Source organism: Pogonomyrmex barbatus, unplaced genomic scaffold (assembly GCF_055798465.1).
Source record: "Pogonomyrmex barbatus isolate J1 unplaced genomic scaffold, ASM5579846v1 scaffold10, whole genome shotgun sequence".
Lineage (NCBI taxonomy): Eukaryota > Metazoa > Arthropoda > Insecta > Hymenoptera > Formicidae > Pogonomyrmex > Pogonomyrmex barbatus.
This window is the reverse complement of record NW_028297099.1, coordinates 2,211,575-2,228,172: the sequence shown is the minus strand read 5'-3', so window position 1 is coordinate 2,228,172 and position 16,598 is coordinate 2,211,575. Positions and strand designations below refer to the sequence as shown.

The following is a 16,598-nucleotide window of genomic DNA, read 5'->3' as shown; positions in this document are numbered from 1 at the left end:
TTGATTTTCATATTTTTTACACCGATTTGCCTTTTACGCAATGTTATAAACAGTACTCTTTCGCATAATCTCGAAGACTCTCGGACGTATCGTTGTGCAATTTATATCGACCGCTTTTGAAATATCGACAGCCGCGGCGAACTTTTGAAAAAGCTCGCCGTGCACGCGTAGAACTGTCAATATTGCAAAAGCGATATATTCAACAAACACATAAAATAACGAATGTATACGTTCGCGTGAATTCGCGTCGCGAGATGAAAAGCTTCCCGAGAAGAAGCGCGATTAAGCGATCGAAATGAACAATCGTAAGACAATGTTAATCGCAGCGCGATTAGAGAAGTGTGAAAATTTTCAATTCCTTCAATTCGCAATTTCCTCTGCATTTTCTGCGCGTGAGTCTTGCAATTTTAAGAAGAGGCGCGCGATCTCGAGAGCAACCTTTCGTCCGACTTTCGAATCCGTGTGAGACGCACCCGCCGTGATCTCGTTCTTCGCACCCTTCGCGTCTCTCGCCACCCGTTTACCCCCCCTTTCATCCACGAGACTAGGCGATCTCCCACCTTCTCCTTCACCTCCTTGGGGAAAAAGCATGCTCTCCACACGCGCCAACCCTCTTAGAGATCACGGTCGCAGGTTCACTCTGTCTCTCTCTGAACTTTCTTATCCTCCGCTCTTTCCCTTGCCGTTCCCTCATGCTTGTTGCATCTCTCTCTCTCTCTCTCTCTCTCTCTCTACGCAATAACGTCTCTTTCTGGTCGTTCTTTCCTTCTACCTCGTCCGGCCACCCTCTCGTTTTCCTCTGTCACTTCTCTCCTATCTTTTCCTCCCACTTTCTCTATACCTGTTTCCCTCTTTTTCTCTTGTCGCGCCTCGTACTCCATCTTCCATGCACAGACTAACCCCAGCGACGTGGAGCGTTTCGGCGACTCGCGCATCCGGGGTTGCGATTCGAGAGGGTAACGCGCCGCGACGCCTGGTGGGGATCACGGAGCGGCATGTAGTGGGGCTGACTGGGACGTGTAGGGGTGGGGGATGTTTGACTACTAGCGAGCGAACTCGGTTGTCACTTAGTGTTGGGTTAGGTCAGCCCAGAGCTAGTACCGTTTATTTCTGTTCGTCGGTCGTCCCGTGCGAACATCGCTCCGTTCCGTTTCGTTCGCTCGTAATTACCGTTTAGGATAGTAATCAACTAAGAGCGTTTAGACGGTATACTTCAGACGGTACTTTGACGACGCGTCGATAGGCTCGCTTCGTAACCGGCGTACCGGTGTATCGAGTGTTCGCCAGTTCTCGCAGAAGCATCTGTGTTGGATCCCACTCGGATACTCCTCGTTCCTCCCATAGGACGGAAAAACAAGCGAGACTGGCGATAAACGACGACTTTTGTTTTAATAGCGCCGTTGGTGCAGCGTCACGTCGGAATCTCGCGCCTCCGTCTCTGCATCTCATCGCGAGTCGAACACATTGTGGTTGGAACGAGCGGACGATATATCAAAGTGAGGAGAGCCGACCGGACGAGACGTAGCCTGGCACTCTCCTGCGCGAAGCGCAGATTTATGCAGGTATCTTTTCTCTTTCTTTTTACGGATTTGGAATTTTGTGCGAATAGAAAGGGAAATACCGCATTGAAGTTTAATGTTATATCCGTCTTTTCACTGAATTATTTAGCAAAATTCAGTTTTTCTTCCCATCGCTCTTTTTACATTTTTTTTTTATTTTCGTAATTTGTTTAATTGAGCAATTGTTGCAAAAGAATTAGACGAGCGGTCATGAAAGAGATTTGGATTATAAACACCTAACAGAGAGGAGCTGTCGTGGTCGTGCAGATAGTACTAAGTGTCAGATTTGTAAGGGGATCCTGAGTTCAAATCTAGAATCGGTCTCTCTCGATAATTTTGCCAGACTTTTAACTTCAATGCGGTAGCAAATTTATCGCTAAATCGCTCGATGGAACAATACACTCCGGATCCTTTCCCAGGATAAAGATATATACGATTTTCACATTTCCCTGAGAAAATGTTATCGTACGATCTTCTCGCCTCGTCTCCATAAACCGCGTTTTTCTCAAACTAGCAGGATTATTCGACCTTCCCGATATCGAGTATATATGTCAAAGTTTAAATTTTTTAACGGGAAACTCAATTCTTTCGTAACCCTTAAGTATACAGTAAAAACATTCCTGAGACAACACTTTCTTTTTTAACCATAAATATTCAGAAGTGCAAGGATTAAATATCGTGATTTGACGTGACAGAAGGTAAAGATTTGTATGATTACGTACAAAATGTAATATTCTTTTCCAATCCTTTTCTTTCCTTTTGGCGAATCCTTTTCACGAAAGTTCATTGTCTCGAGATGCGGTTAAAATTTTCTGCATGAAAACAATACTGCAAACAAAATTGCAAAAGAAAACACAATAGATAGAAAAATAGCTAAAAAAAATTGCCTGGTGTGCAAAAGGCTTAAAAGGCTACCAGAAACTTTCCAAACTTTTAACCGAGACAATGAACTTTCGTGAAAAGGATTCGCCAAAAGGAAAGAAAAGGATTGGAAAAGATTACATTTTGTACGTAATCATACAAACCTTCTGTCACGTCAAATCACGATATTTAATCCTTGCACTTCCGAATATTTATGATTAAAAAAGAAAGTGCTGTCTCGGGAATGGTTTTGTATACTTAAGGGTTACGAAAGAATTGAGTTTCCCGTTAAAAAATTTAAACTTTGACATATATACTCGATATCGGGAAGGTCGAATAATCCCGATAGTTTAAGAAAAACGCGGTTTATGGAGACGAGGCGAGAAGATCGTTACGAAAGAAGTATGCCGGACATTCCGAAGCAATCGCGGCGATTATTTTTAGACGTCGCTCGTCGCATCGCGCCGCGAAACGAATTTTGTTTTTCCGACGGTTTTTTCCGTTCCTTTCCAAGAGAAAGTACTCGCGGTAGAACTACAAGGGTTGCGACCAATTAGGGAGTAGACGCAAGCGGGGGGCGGGTACTCCTGGCGTCGCGTTGCCAAGAAACGGCAATCGTAGGCTGTAAGGATCCCGGTCGCCGTTAAGGGTATTTTAGGGCGGAGGAAAAACTCTCTAAATATTAGCTAACGAAGACGAGCCCCGCGCGTGACGTCAATTCGCGTCCTAAGGGCAACCCTTCAGAAGCTGCGACCATCACTGCGTAGGAGCTTTTCATAAAAAGATCTGCGGAGCAACCGTGCTTTGATGTTCGCTCGATCATGAACTGTTCGTCAGAGAAGAAAACACGCAAGCCCGATATTGCTAATCTTAGAGGCAAGTTTACGTCACACTTTTAGAAATCTCTATACATTTCGTTATTTTGAGGAATATATTTTTATTTGTGTATATTGTATTGTTATGTATTCCTATTTGTATATATCTTATGTATATCTATGTATTCTTATTTGAATATATCATCTTATGTATTTTTTATTGTTAGATTATTTTGCAATATCGCTACAAGTGATTTAGATTTTCAATCAACCATCAGAATTTGTGTTCCGTGACTACTTTGGAAATCCGGGCGAGTGAATTCACGTTTTATTGACGGATGCTCCTGTCGATTTCAAGGCGCGACATCGGCATTCCGATAAGCGGGGACGTTCGTACGCCGATAAAGTCGTTGGCCCCGAGTCGAAGAGGCGGTACGTCGTAGACGCGTAGGTGGATAGCCGGAGCCTTATGAATGAACTCTCGCGTAGCCGAGAGTGTGAGTGAATGGAGGAGGATCCAGTAACCTCACGTGCGAGCGACATGTGTGGGAGGGCATGTCGGGAGTGGTAGGGTAGATAGAGAAACAGAGAGAAAGTGAGGAAGGAGCACGCGGGTAGCGGCTGGGAGAGAAAGAGAAAAAGAATGTGAGGAAAGAAGCGCGAGGCGAGGTCTTTGAATTCGCAGATTGTTGCACACACTTGCGCGATCATCTGATATGCCTATCCCTCTGGTTCAGGGTGATCGCTAATTTCGCCAGGTCGCGCCGACTTTTAACAAAAGTGCCGCCGAGGGACACTTTCGATATTTCAAATTATTACCCGTTTACGTTTATATTTACATCGAGCTATCACGATCGAGACACGGATAAAGTATCTTTTTCAGCATAATCATAGATTTTACATATTAGATATTGAACGTTTAGTGTTAAGCTTAATTATATCCGCATGAATTAGTTTTTCCAGTTACATGTTACCACTGTTCAGAAGTCCAGAATTCCTGATCAGTCAGCGCCTGGGCATGATGCAGGACGACGAAAAGGAGCCGGAAAGTGCACCGCAGATGATATTTTCTGCGCCCGATCCTACGACGGGATTGCCGATCACGCAAGAACAACTCATCGCTAGTCAAACAAGAATGACTAGTATCCTGATGGCCACGAGATATCCCGTATCGCTACACGCCACGTTAGCGACATCTCCGTCGCTCTACTCGCAGGAGTTCTTCAGGAGTTGGGTACCGCGAATCGCATCCTCGCCACCTTCTCCCTTTGACCCAACACGAGTATCGCCGGTCCCCAACACAAAACCCTCCTCCCGACGTAACAATCGTAAACGTAATAATAATAACAACAACAATAACAACAACAATGACAGGATTGTCAGGAGGGGTCGTGCAGACACAAGCAGAGTTAGCCCTTCAACCAGTCCGGAAACGACGAGGAATAAACGTTTCGTGTGCGGAGTGTGCAATACGCCCTTCGGATATAAACATGTGCTGCAAAATCATGCGCGTATACATACCGGCGAGAAACCTTTCCAGTGCAAAGAGTGCAAGAAAAGGTGAGAATCTTTAATCATCGCATGTTTTCTCTCCGTATAATTTTTCTCCAAGTCACGACGGAAAGAATTCTCGCGAAAGATCATTGTCACAATATCCGGAGTTATAGAGAAGACATTTTATACGGTTCTTTTCATGCATGGAGAGAATAGTTTTGCTGACAAATCTAAAACTTGAGCTAAATACAGATCCGAAAATAATATTGTTGGCTTTCAAAATAATTATATATGATTTAAATAATTATATACGGATTTTAATTGGCTGCTTAAATTAAAAAATAACAAATTTTTGTAGTATTATTATTATTGCAGTACGTTTAAATGTTCTACATAATAATTTTGATAGTCCAAAAAAATTATTTTCAAATCTGTATCAAATTTTTAGATTTATCAGCCGTTCTTTCTGTCTTAGGATTTGACAATCTCAACTTTCATCGATGATCTCTGATTTTGCAGATTTACTCGAGACCATCACCTGAAAACGCACATACGACTCCACACGGGCGAAAAGCCATACAAGTGCACATACTGCGATCGAAAATTCGTTCAGGTCGCGAATCTTCGTCGTCACGAACGCATACACACCGGCGATCGCCCGTACGCCTGCAATTCGCCCGGGTGTTCGTCGAAATTCAGCGACTCGAATCAGTTGAAGGCGCACAAGCTGATACACAAAAATGAGAAATCGTTCGAATGCGAGAACTATGGCGGGACGCAGGAATCGTCGCCGGACGTCGAATCAACCGCGTCGTTGTACAGCGACAGCCACGATTCGGAGGAGAACGCCGACGGTGATGGCGACGCCCACGTCAACGGGGAGCAGACAATGGAGGAGGAACCGGAGGAGATCACCACGAGAAGGTTCATCACGCTGAGGAGCCTGGCTGGTCTACCAATTAACCCCGAGCTCAACGGTCCAGTGTATCCCTCGATGACGCTAAGTCCGCCGGAGACTTCGATTGACTTGCCGGAGCAAACGGAACCCGAGGACCTGTCCATGAATAAATCGTCTTAGCACAGATCGCACTCTGACGAAAGCACCAGTTCATCGCTGAATGCCGACGTCAGCATTCCGGAAATGTACATTTAGGTAATCGTTGTAGTAGTTGTCTGTTAATGTCTTTTATTCGACAACCGTGAACGTTGAAAAACTTGATGTACACACAGAAAAATATCATTCTGTTACTAAGAAAAGTAACTAGTGAAAAGTTTACTTTCCTTCTTCTAAGTAACAATTATTTTTATCGAAGAATATTCTAGGCAAGTCTTAAAATATACTTATTCACAAATTTTAAAAAAACTTATCATATCTTAGAAAAAGAATTTATTTTTTTTCTAAAGAATATTAAATTAATATTAATAAAATTTCTCAATCAGATTTGAATATTTGATAATAAACAAATCGATTTTTTAGTTTAATTTGATATTCTTTATTTAAGTATTACACTTACTAAGATTTCAGAATATATTCTGAATAAATGTGATGCTTATGATGAATGAACTTATGGTAAATTTGCGGATATATGAACTTTTGAAATTTACTTGTGACAAGTAATATTTACTTAAATACAGTATACAGTATGTATTTTTCTGTGCGTGAGTATAGTTAGGTAGGATAATGTAATGGAGAACAAGAGAAAGAGAGTATGCGCGTTCTTAGTGAGCGTTACACGCTTTGCATCGACGAGAGAGGGAGAATATAGCTGTTCGGATTTGGATATACTGGTATACAAGTTCCTCTGACAGTAAAAAGTAGCGAGGAAGAGTGACGGCGGTCCGTCGGTCCACTGTCGCTGTCGCGAGTTCCGTGTTTTCTCCGACTATGTGTTTTAGCCATGTGTATCTATACCACATCGTCACATTGTTACGTTTCTCTCTGTGATTTGAAGATTTATTAATCACACTATCTCGATCGAACGAGCATTCTGTCCGGAGTCGCTTAAATAATCCGGACATTCGGGTGCACGAGACATTCCACACATCTGCGAGAGATTTCCAAACGTGCAATAGCCGAGTAACTTTCGAGATAACGTAAATTCACGAATTAAAATAAATAAATTATTTATTTAATAGCGCGAAAGTAAATTCGTGTTTTTTGTCAATTTTTAAATAGGATGACGTTACTCGATACTTGCGTCCCTGGCGGTTCAGCAAGCTGGAAAATCGCGATCGCCGGGCTACTCGATTTAAAATTCAAACCCATCTTCACCTCCATTACCTCCTCCAGTTTCGCCTTGATCGCAGAGAATGAGAGGCTCGCATAATCGAGATCTGCTTCTCCGATTTCCGCCTCCTATCCTTCGGACGCGCGCACCCGGTCCCATCATAGATCCCTTCAAAGAGAGACCTAAGCTTTTTATGTAACTGGTTTTTTTTTTTTTTTGCTCTTTTCTCTTCACAGCCGGCGCGCGTCTTTTGCGCGAACCAGTTTTCGCAGACCGATGTCACCGAAAAATTTTGCAGCCGGTAACTGGCCTCTTTCCTAGGTTTCTCATCTCACCCCCATCTTGCTTTTTAAATCTATTGAATGCTATGTTTGATTTACTCGTGTAAGGATATCATCGCATGTATGCAAATTTCTATCTTCACCGCTGCGAATTTCCGGACCACCTAGATGCGTATTGTTAGGAATAGACGTGACGCAACATTGAAACAAGAAAAATGCTCCCATTTCCACTTTTCTATTAGTCCTATGCAATAAAGAGCTACGAAACACTTTGGGATATAAACCACGTCTTTACAAAATAAAACGGAGAAAGAGGAAGAAAGTAAGCACAAGGGAGGTATAAGCACTTTCTTCGAAATGTTGCTCGAAAATAATCGGAAAGACCATATTGCCCTCGTTTATCTTTTAACTGTTTTGTTCGACTATTTTGTAAGAAGAGAAAGATATATTCTGAATTGCCCGAGTTATCCCGCAGATTTAAAGCTCTCGTTTTTAAATATATACGCAGTTTCTGTACAACTTACTAAAGAAAGTGTCTGAAGTCACGCGAATAAATCAGTGCTTGGCCAAAGGATACCAAATCCGACGTGAATTTATTTTCACGAAATGTAAAAAGCAATGCACTACTATTTTACGAATTATATTTTATCTTTTCTTCCTTTTATTTTTATTACTTTTATTTTTAAAATACATATATTTCGAAAACCTCAAACTTATTCTCGTATTTTTATTCTTTTTGACTTTTCCTTTTTTAATTCTTTTTATTGTCATTTTTAACATACTTAAACTATTTTAACGGAATTTGACTCAAACATTTTTTATGGATCTTTAAAAAGAACGACACAGTTAAAATCAATCATGATGCCATTGCTTTTGCCATTTTGGAATTTTTGCAAATGTAAAGGCGAGCACCAGGCGGTGATCCTAATTCTTGCTGTATCCTTGTAATCTTATTACATTCATTCTAAAACGAGCAATAGATTTATTTTTCATTCGTTGCTATTCGTTAGGCTCTTTCATAATTCTCGTTATACTATTTTTTTTCCTTTTCTTTCTTCTCGCGTTTCGTGCACTCAAACATTTTGCAATGTCTCGTTCGATCGAGCTTTTTTTCTACATGGAGATCACGTTCATACTACTATTTGTTTTATTATTACGTTATAGATTTCGCTCGTAGATTAGTTTTAAAGAAGGGTAATGCACCTTCTTGTCGATTCATTCACGTACCTATTTCGTTGGTCGCATTCCGCAGGAAATACCACCAGCCTCTCAGAAGGAAAACTAAAATAATATATAATTCAGAAATGCAGAATAAAACATGTTTATTTGAATGTATGTTGTTATCTCGATATAATCCCGGAGGATAAATGATTTAGAATTTTGATTTTGACATCGTTTGAGACTCAATCGTTGAGGCTCCGCGACAGTCGTCAGGTAGCAAGTCAAATCTCGATGGCTTTACATTTCTCGGATCTCGCGAATCTGGCCCGGCTGCCGGCGAAACCATATATAAACGTTACCTCTGCCGAATGCGCCCGTTACATCGATACCGTCGAGATATTTTCTGCCATCAGAGACACGCAAGAAGCGACAGAGGTCAAGCAGGCCCCGATCTCGTGCCCCGAAAAAGAAAGGCAAATCTTACCGCGAAACTCCCGAGTATATTATTGTACATAGAGGAATCGCATCCCCCCTCCCCCCCCCCTCCCCTCGGGTAGAGGACCGTCTGAGGAGTGAAGTGTACAGGTGTAAGCGTCGCGAGTGTCTTTCTCCCTCTTCCCGGGTGTCCTCTTTTTCTGTCGAGAGGAGTGACAGATGAACGAGCGTACCGGCGGTACCGCGTGACAGGAGGAGCGCTTAACGAATTTACTTGTGGTCAATCCGCAACAATCGCGAGGCTCGAAACCGGTCCTCTCGGGCGACAGGAGAGACGACGAGGAGACGACGTATCGGGCCGGGACCCGCGACGAGAGAGGCGCCGCGATTAATCGGACGGCGCGTCGCGGAAGAGTTTCTCTTGTCAAGAGCGTGCGCGCGCTCCGAGCAAGAACCTTCCCTCGTCACGCGGCCTAATCATCGGGTGACGATTACGTCGTCAACGGCGCGAAAGAACGCCCGACGTCCTCGGATTAGCGATCGACGCACGACGGCTCGTAATTTCGCCGGGTTCGAGCACGAATGTCGGCGGGGGGCGGGCGCATACGAAAGCGATCTCTATGCCTGCTCGCGAACTTCGCGAAACGCATCGGCATAGGATGTATCTGTTTTTGTTCTCCTTTCCCCTCCCGCCGCATTTGGCTGCTTGAACTCGCCGAAATTGTACCCGACCTCAGTCCATGCTTAATCTTTCACGAAGACGCCTCGCGGCGAGTCGATTCGCGTTAATCATTTCGCTCGGTACAAGTCGTCCGTTGTTTCCACTGTTTCGTTTTCACGAAATTGGCGCTACCCCAAGCGCGTTCTCAACGTTTTCAACGTTTACACAGGTGACACTTCACGGCACCCTCCGAAACGCGACGACGGTCGCGATTACGGAATCAGCAAATTGGCAAATGGTAACTCGAACGGTCGGTCGAAAATCAAAACCGAATAACCGGATACCGCATCCTAGTTTTGTTCCTAACGTTCGATCGCGATTGCCGAGCGTTACCGAGTCGAAGAGATCCCTTCGGGCAATTGAGCCGCAAGTTATCCGATTTCTGCTCGGCGTAACGCGACGCACTCCGCGCGATGTTGAATGCAAAAGAAGTACCTTGAAGAAATATCGATTCCTAGTTAATGGTTGTTAGTTCCGAAACGCTGTTTGTAACTTACGTTCCTGCCGGGCTCGTTTGCGCGAGCATCCGGCCCGCTGTTTTTTCGTTTCCTTGTAAGCAGACCTTGGCTCACAGTAACGAAAATGTCTGAGATATCGACGAGGCGAGGAATCACGTTAAGCATCGTGATTAATGAATAAGGTTATCGCTTGTCCTATCTGTAATCATTATTGTTGTTGTCCTCTTATTCTTAACGTGCAAAAACTATGTATACATATTATATATATATATAAATATTATATATATATATATATATATATATATATATATATATATTTGTGTCGAGTAGTAATGTATTAATGCGATGTATATGCTCGAACTGGGAGTACGTGGTACGGATGGGAATCGAAATGTACGTGATGACATATAAAGATAATGCTACGAAAGATAAAGAAATATAAAAAAATATCTTATATTGTTAATAAGATATTATCGAATTGACATGATTACAAATAACAGAAATACAAAAAAATAATTTAACTAGATTTAAGAACTCGAACCAAGATGTAGATATACTTAATATAGATAAGATGGATAGTCGGGGCATAGGGAAGCATTTGGATATTTGGATTGCTTAAAAAATATTTTTAAAAAAAATATATATATATATATAAGATATATATATATAAATTATATATATAAAATGGAAAGGATTATCTGTTCCTTATATATGAATTCTATAAAAATGTCGATTTGTTACGATGGAAACGCATCTAATTCGGTGATCCTATCAAATCTCTAGCCATCCTGCAGAATCATTGGCTATTTTGATGAATGAAAAAAAAATTCAAACACCTCACATGCAATTACGTATGATTTTATAAATTGTCCTTTTCTCCTTCACTGGTGATATTACAACAAAAATTGTTTAATTTCATCACTAATGATCGATGACGACGACTCTATCTTATAAAATAATAACCGCGATGGCGATTTTATCTGATATATAAAATCACACCCCAGTGAATATACGTAATTCAAAATTTTTATTACATACACCGACGTAGCCAATGATTCTACGGAATCACCAGCGATTTACCAGCGTACGAACACCAATTGATCACTTTCACCGTAACAGGTACAGATTTTTTTCTTTTTTTTACGCGCACACGCATACATACAGGACGCTTAAACGAATTAAACTCTGACGTTTATTAATGAACTCTGATATTCGATTGCTCCTCGCATCTTAGCCTCGCATTCCGCTATAGCTCGACTCATCCTAGCTTCTTTCTGCGTAAGAAGACGAACGGAAGAGCGCATGGTACGCTCATCGAATCTCGTTGAATGTAACAATCTCTTCGTTATCTCAGCAGAGTAGCTCTGCCAAAATGCGCGAGCGCACTCCGTACTCCGTATGTTACTCCCAGTTGTTTCGGAAACAAGGGGATGTACGATGATGTGTATACTTCTTTATATATATATATATCTATGTAATTAAATTTATATCTATAATTTTATACGGCCAATCGTGTGGCGCGCGCGCGAGAAAGTCCGAGCGTGCGTGCGCGGACATACATCTAAGAAACGCACACCGCTAAACGCAAAAAAAAAAAAAGAAGAAGAAAAAGAAACCAGTGCCAATTTCTCTCGCGACATGGCGGCCGCGCGACAATAAAGCTCGCCCCTGTCCGCTCGGCGCCGCGCTCAGACCCGCGCGCGCACGTTAACGATAACACGGTACAAATTCAGACCTTACGCCTCTACGTATGAAAAATGTGAAACGGAACACGGTCTCACGAAGTAATAGATAATAATAGATAAATTGGTATTACGGTTGTAGAGCGACAAACGGCCGCTTGATCGTCCGTCGCGTGACGTTACGGTTACGTTACCGGTCGCGGGCATGCTCGCGCGATATCTATTATCCCGGTAATCATTGTCGACGATCCCGCGGGCCGGGACATGGTCCGCGATGGATTCTCGAGAACGATACCGATACTTAGTTAAAAAAAAAAAAACGATATTGGCATATTGATCGTTCAACGCTCGATACGCAATGTACATACAGCGCGAACAAGCAGATCAAGCGGCATTGTACGTATACTATGGAAAACTGACACTACCTCACCATACACCTAATATATCTCAACCACAAGACTGATTTTAAAATAATATTCCTATAATAAATAAAGAGCAAAGAGAGAGATAAGAAAAGTGACGTGTGTGTGTTGCGAAGAGAGAATGAGAGAGCGAAAGAGGGGAAATGAGAGAGTGAGAGTGAGTGAGTGAGTGAGAAAAATATCGTTCGTACAAATATGATATAAACTGTTTTGTAAGTAATTCGCGTCTAGGGAGTAACGCTAATTGTAATAATTATCATTATTACTACATTGCTGCCAATTTTGAATTCTTATTATGAATAACAGTAAAGCGAGGAGAGGAAACCCTTAATATCGTACGTGTTTACTCGTAATTTCGTGCCCCGATCTTTGCAATCACACAATCCTATAATCAGTTATCAAATGTTCCATTGACTACTCTGTCAAGCTATTTTTATTATTAAATCTCACTGTTTAATCGTTCTCGAAAATCTAAGTTATTTCGCAACCCAACCTACATTCTAACACTCAATACATATTCTAATACATAATTTAATAGAATAATTACGAAAGAATGAGGCAAATTATATGTAAATAATTATAGGTAGATATAACTTAATAATTATTGCAATTGTTATTTATTATGAATATTTATGAAGAGAATTTGCAACGTTAGATCGAACGAAATTAAACTGACTTTTAAGTCCGACGTTATATGCACGAGTTTATTTTATTTCAGTCTAATTGCATTTAATTTTTTTGTAATATATTTAACCGTTGCATAAAGGTGAAAAGAAATAATTCTGCGCAAGCATTTTCTTGCGTTTTGGGATTTCGTCGAAATTCTTCGGTGTCATCGATAAAACATTATCATCAGGGATTGTTATTTCCCGAAGGACTGCCGCAATTCGGATAAAGTGTCGCGAGCATCACAAAGGCGACAATATTTTCACGACTCATCCGAGGTTGCATCATGGGTTCGCTCGTTGATTCAGAAAACGGGAGTGGAGAGACACCGAGAAACGAAAGCGGCCACCCCGGGGCGGGAAGGGGGTGACCGGAGGGGGAATATATGTTGAAAAACCGTCTCTCTCCACCTTCCCCGGTGCGTTTTCTCCCCGATGGAGGACCGTCGCGACATGCATTCAGCTGTGCTATTCGAGTTTCCAAAATCTAGGATTCCATACACGCGCGATGAAGCGACGGGCGAAGCTGCAGGCGTCGTTGAAGGGCTGAAGAGAGGGGTGCCGCGACCGTGGCACAGTGACACATTATGCTGTAATATGGGGGCACGTGGCAGATGCAGCGGATCGAGTCAGACTGAATCGTTCGAATTCATAGATCAGCAGTCTCTCGAGTCCTGCGCGGTCTCTTCATTCTGTTTTCATCCTTTTTCTTTCTTTTTAATTCTTTCGATAAGTCTGAACAGAATCTATCACATATACGTAATAATATTTATCTTCTAGCATCTATTCGATCACAAAAGATACATCAAATAATTATTACATTTAATCAAGTTTAACGTGAGTCATTATTTTTATTGTTTAAAACATTATAGATTTTAATTTTTAGATTATAAAATTTATTTTTACCGACAATCTGACAAGACGCGAATTGTTATAGCTCGCGATGACGTTCTTATTCTTATCTATAATCTAATTTATCGTAAGAATCATTATTTTTTAGCCGTCGCTGAATGAACGAGCGGAAGGTAAGTAAGCGCCGAATTCAGAACGGAGAAACCAAAGGGGGACCGTCGCCTCTCGTTGCACAACGTGCAGGCGTATAAGTTTACTCCCGCGGCATTGGCTCCATTGTCAAAAACTGTGCCAACACGTCAAGAAAGTCTGGCAGCACGCGACAAAGCGGACGGAGCGTTTCTTACGCGGCATTGAGTGCCGTGGAGCTGTTTTGGGGTCAGAATACGGAAAAACGTAGAGGGTGCCCCCGGGATCTGCGCGCCGCTACCTGAAGTACCGCTACAAATAAGTAAACATTCACAAATTCGATTGAGATTGCCTCCCCGCGTGTAATGGCGCGTTTAATTCCGACGCGGTTTATCTCTCGCGAGAGTTACGTAAACTTTTTTAAATGATGCGATTCACAGATCTCTGGCGCACATTTATCTCATTTTTTATTATTTTTCGTAAGAGAGACCTTCAGTCAATTCTTACTTCATTTAACACTAGAAGGACCAAGCGGATATTAAAATAGAAACTGACTGCTTGATATATTTTTAATGTTAATTAATTTTATTGCTCATTTGACAATTTAAATTTTTAATATGCGTGTAAAAAGCGACGATTGTCGCTGTTGTCCCCATACGAAATAATGCATGCTTGACATGATAAACGGTATTATCAATTATTCATAAATTTCCCTCATGGACAGTATCCTCGGATTGTCTCATTGCGTTTGGGATCTTATGTCTTTGAGCGTCGTCAACGAGAACGTCAGCCGCGACGATGTTTTTTTTCGGAATGCATCGCAACAAGCGCACCGTAAATTTCTTCTCTTTCTCGTGACATCGTTTCGAGATCCCGAACGAAGACGAAGTGGAAGAATAATGGCGTCGTGTGCCACGCCACGCGTCCCTAAAAGCAAGAGAGATTCAGGGCGGGCGGGAGGAACATTGGGCTCGTTCCCCCTTTTCCGTTTTTGCCTCGACGTTCCTTATTTTTTTTTTTGTCTTTCTGGTGGAAAAAAGCTCCTTTATGAAGGTAAAGCGCGCGTGCTGCCGCGGAGGAAGAGAAGGATGAAAGGGATCCTAGACTGCCAACCATCCCGAGGGCCTTAGGTGCCTCCTGTCGGTTGACAATGCACCAATCCGACGGTGAGTCCCAAGAAACGCGATACCATTTACCCGGTGAAACCCAAAATTACGTGAAATCCCGGGGTGCACGGCCTATGCACGGGAGTGATCCACCTGGGGGTGGGTTGCGCGCCGATTTCAGCAAAAAACATATGCGATCGCGCCACAAGTATGTAAAATTATTCCTATTATTACTATATGAAATTATTAAATTACAGAGCAATTTTCCGGCAATATTATTAAGAATATGCAACGAATATAGAACGAGATTGTAAGATTAGCGAAAGTTATATTAGAAACATATATCTATCGATTTCTCGAAAAATGATGTGGCTTCGTGTTCTGTTTTTTCTCCTCATCTCTTAAAACGAAGCGCAGTAGCCTATATTTAAATGGTTTACCGTTTTACGAAAGCTGTTCTCGACATATGTCGGAACGAGGCAAAAGTCGTCAACCCCCTTTCAATAGAGTAAGCGGACGCGTATATAAGGTGAGCACAGCGTTATTTATCTCGCACGAGATGCGTAATGCGAAAGATATTCTAGTTTCTTCTTTCCCTATCGATTGAGACAGGTATCTCCCCAGTATCTCAGGTATTTGCGGAAATGTTTTTCGAATGCAGCTTCGAGTCAGCTTGGGGTTCGGCTGACTACACGGCGCCACGCCATATAATATATTTCCAAAACTCGTTTTTCACGAATCAGAAAAGGAGAGGAAGAAAAAAAAGGATGAACAATAAGCTCTCCCGTGTGGCCAGTTCTCGAGTCCTAATTATACAGCACACGCCAAATAAATGGGCCTTCGGTTCCTCGAAGCACCGTTGGCTCTCGAGACACGATTCTCGCGGCGGCGTGGCGTCTGTCCGACCAAGCCGCCATATGGCGAATCCTTTTGCCACTGCTTAGAATCGCTAGGCATCAAACCCGGTGTCCATCGAAAAATTTTTCGTCGCGGATGAGCAGGTGCTTCCGACAACGAAAGCGGCGGCCATCCGAGAAAGCAGCCCCCTATTACGTATTTATGTTCTCAAGGAGCGGATCGCTCGTTTGCTCTCTACGATAATTTATAAGTTCTAAGTCGCGTCGCCAGAAAGGCTGCTGGCCTAACGAGGGCTCCAACCGATGCGTTTGCCCTTGCGAACAACCGCAATGGATATTCGCCGACAGCTACAGCGCCCCGAGTTGAAACTTTTTAACATCAATTAGAATTTTTACAACTGTTTTGATAGATCGACTCTTTTTAATATTACTTAACATCTATGGCTTCTATTTGGAATCAGAAAATTTTATTAAAGATAGTCGGAAATGTCTCCTTTCGAAGCAGAAAATTATTCGTTTATTGCTTATTTCTGATGCAACGTAGAAATTCAAGTCATATAAAATAAAATCTCCTCCCTCTGTCATAATTTTCTATATAAATCTTAAAATGAAGTCTCAAAAATAGAAGTCAAATTTCGATCCGGGATGAAAACTGGAAATATGCATTGCTTGAACCTCATGTATATTAATGGTAATCGATAATGCCGATGTGACACGATGGTCGCCGCGGGGTACTTTCGTCCGAGACAATTCGGGCTTTCACCTGCTTTTCTATCTTTATGTCCGCGCGGCATTTATCAGACCGTCATCTTATCTCGCTAATGCCCAGCGAAACTCACCTTTCGGAGTGACAGGTGCCGCTGTAGGATAGT

The 16,598-nt window shown here is 42.2% G+C and overlaps 1 protein-coding gene across 2 annotated transcripts; it reads left to right on the top strand.

The window, feature by feature from the left end:
- Window positions 1–1,046: 1,046 nt before the first annotated feature.
- Kr (krueppel) lies at window positions 1,047–12,579 on the top strand. Of its 2 annotated transcripts, none has more exons than XM_089085556.1 (3): window positions 1,047–1,562; window positions 4,220–4,795; window positions 5,249–12,579. In XM_089085556.1, the coding sequence occupies exons 2-3, from the start codon at window positions 4,254–4,256 to the stop codon at window positions 5,805–5,807; spliced, it is 1,101 nt and encodes a 366-aa protein (XP_088941682.1). In that variant the 5' UTR covers window positions 1,047–1,562; window positions 4,220–4,253; the 3' UTR covers window positions 5,808–12,579. The 2 variants fall into 2 exon arrangements, with proteins under 2 accessions (XP_088941682.1, XP_011632683.1); XM_011634381.2 differs by having other exon boundaries at window positions 4,190–4,795.
- The last annotated feature ends 4,019 nt before the right edge of the window (window positions 12,580–16,598 follow it).

Coding starts and splice junctions, on each gene's coding strand:
- Kr (XM_011634381.2), top strand. CDS start 4,203: ATGTTACCACTGTTCAGAAGTCCAGAATTCCTGATCAGTCAGCGCCTG. Junction 4,796..5,248: donor TGCAAAGAGTGCAAGAAAAG/GTGAGAATCTTT, acceptor CTGATTTTGCAG/ATTTACTCGAGACCATCACC.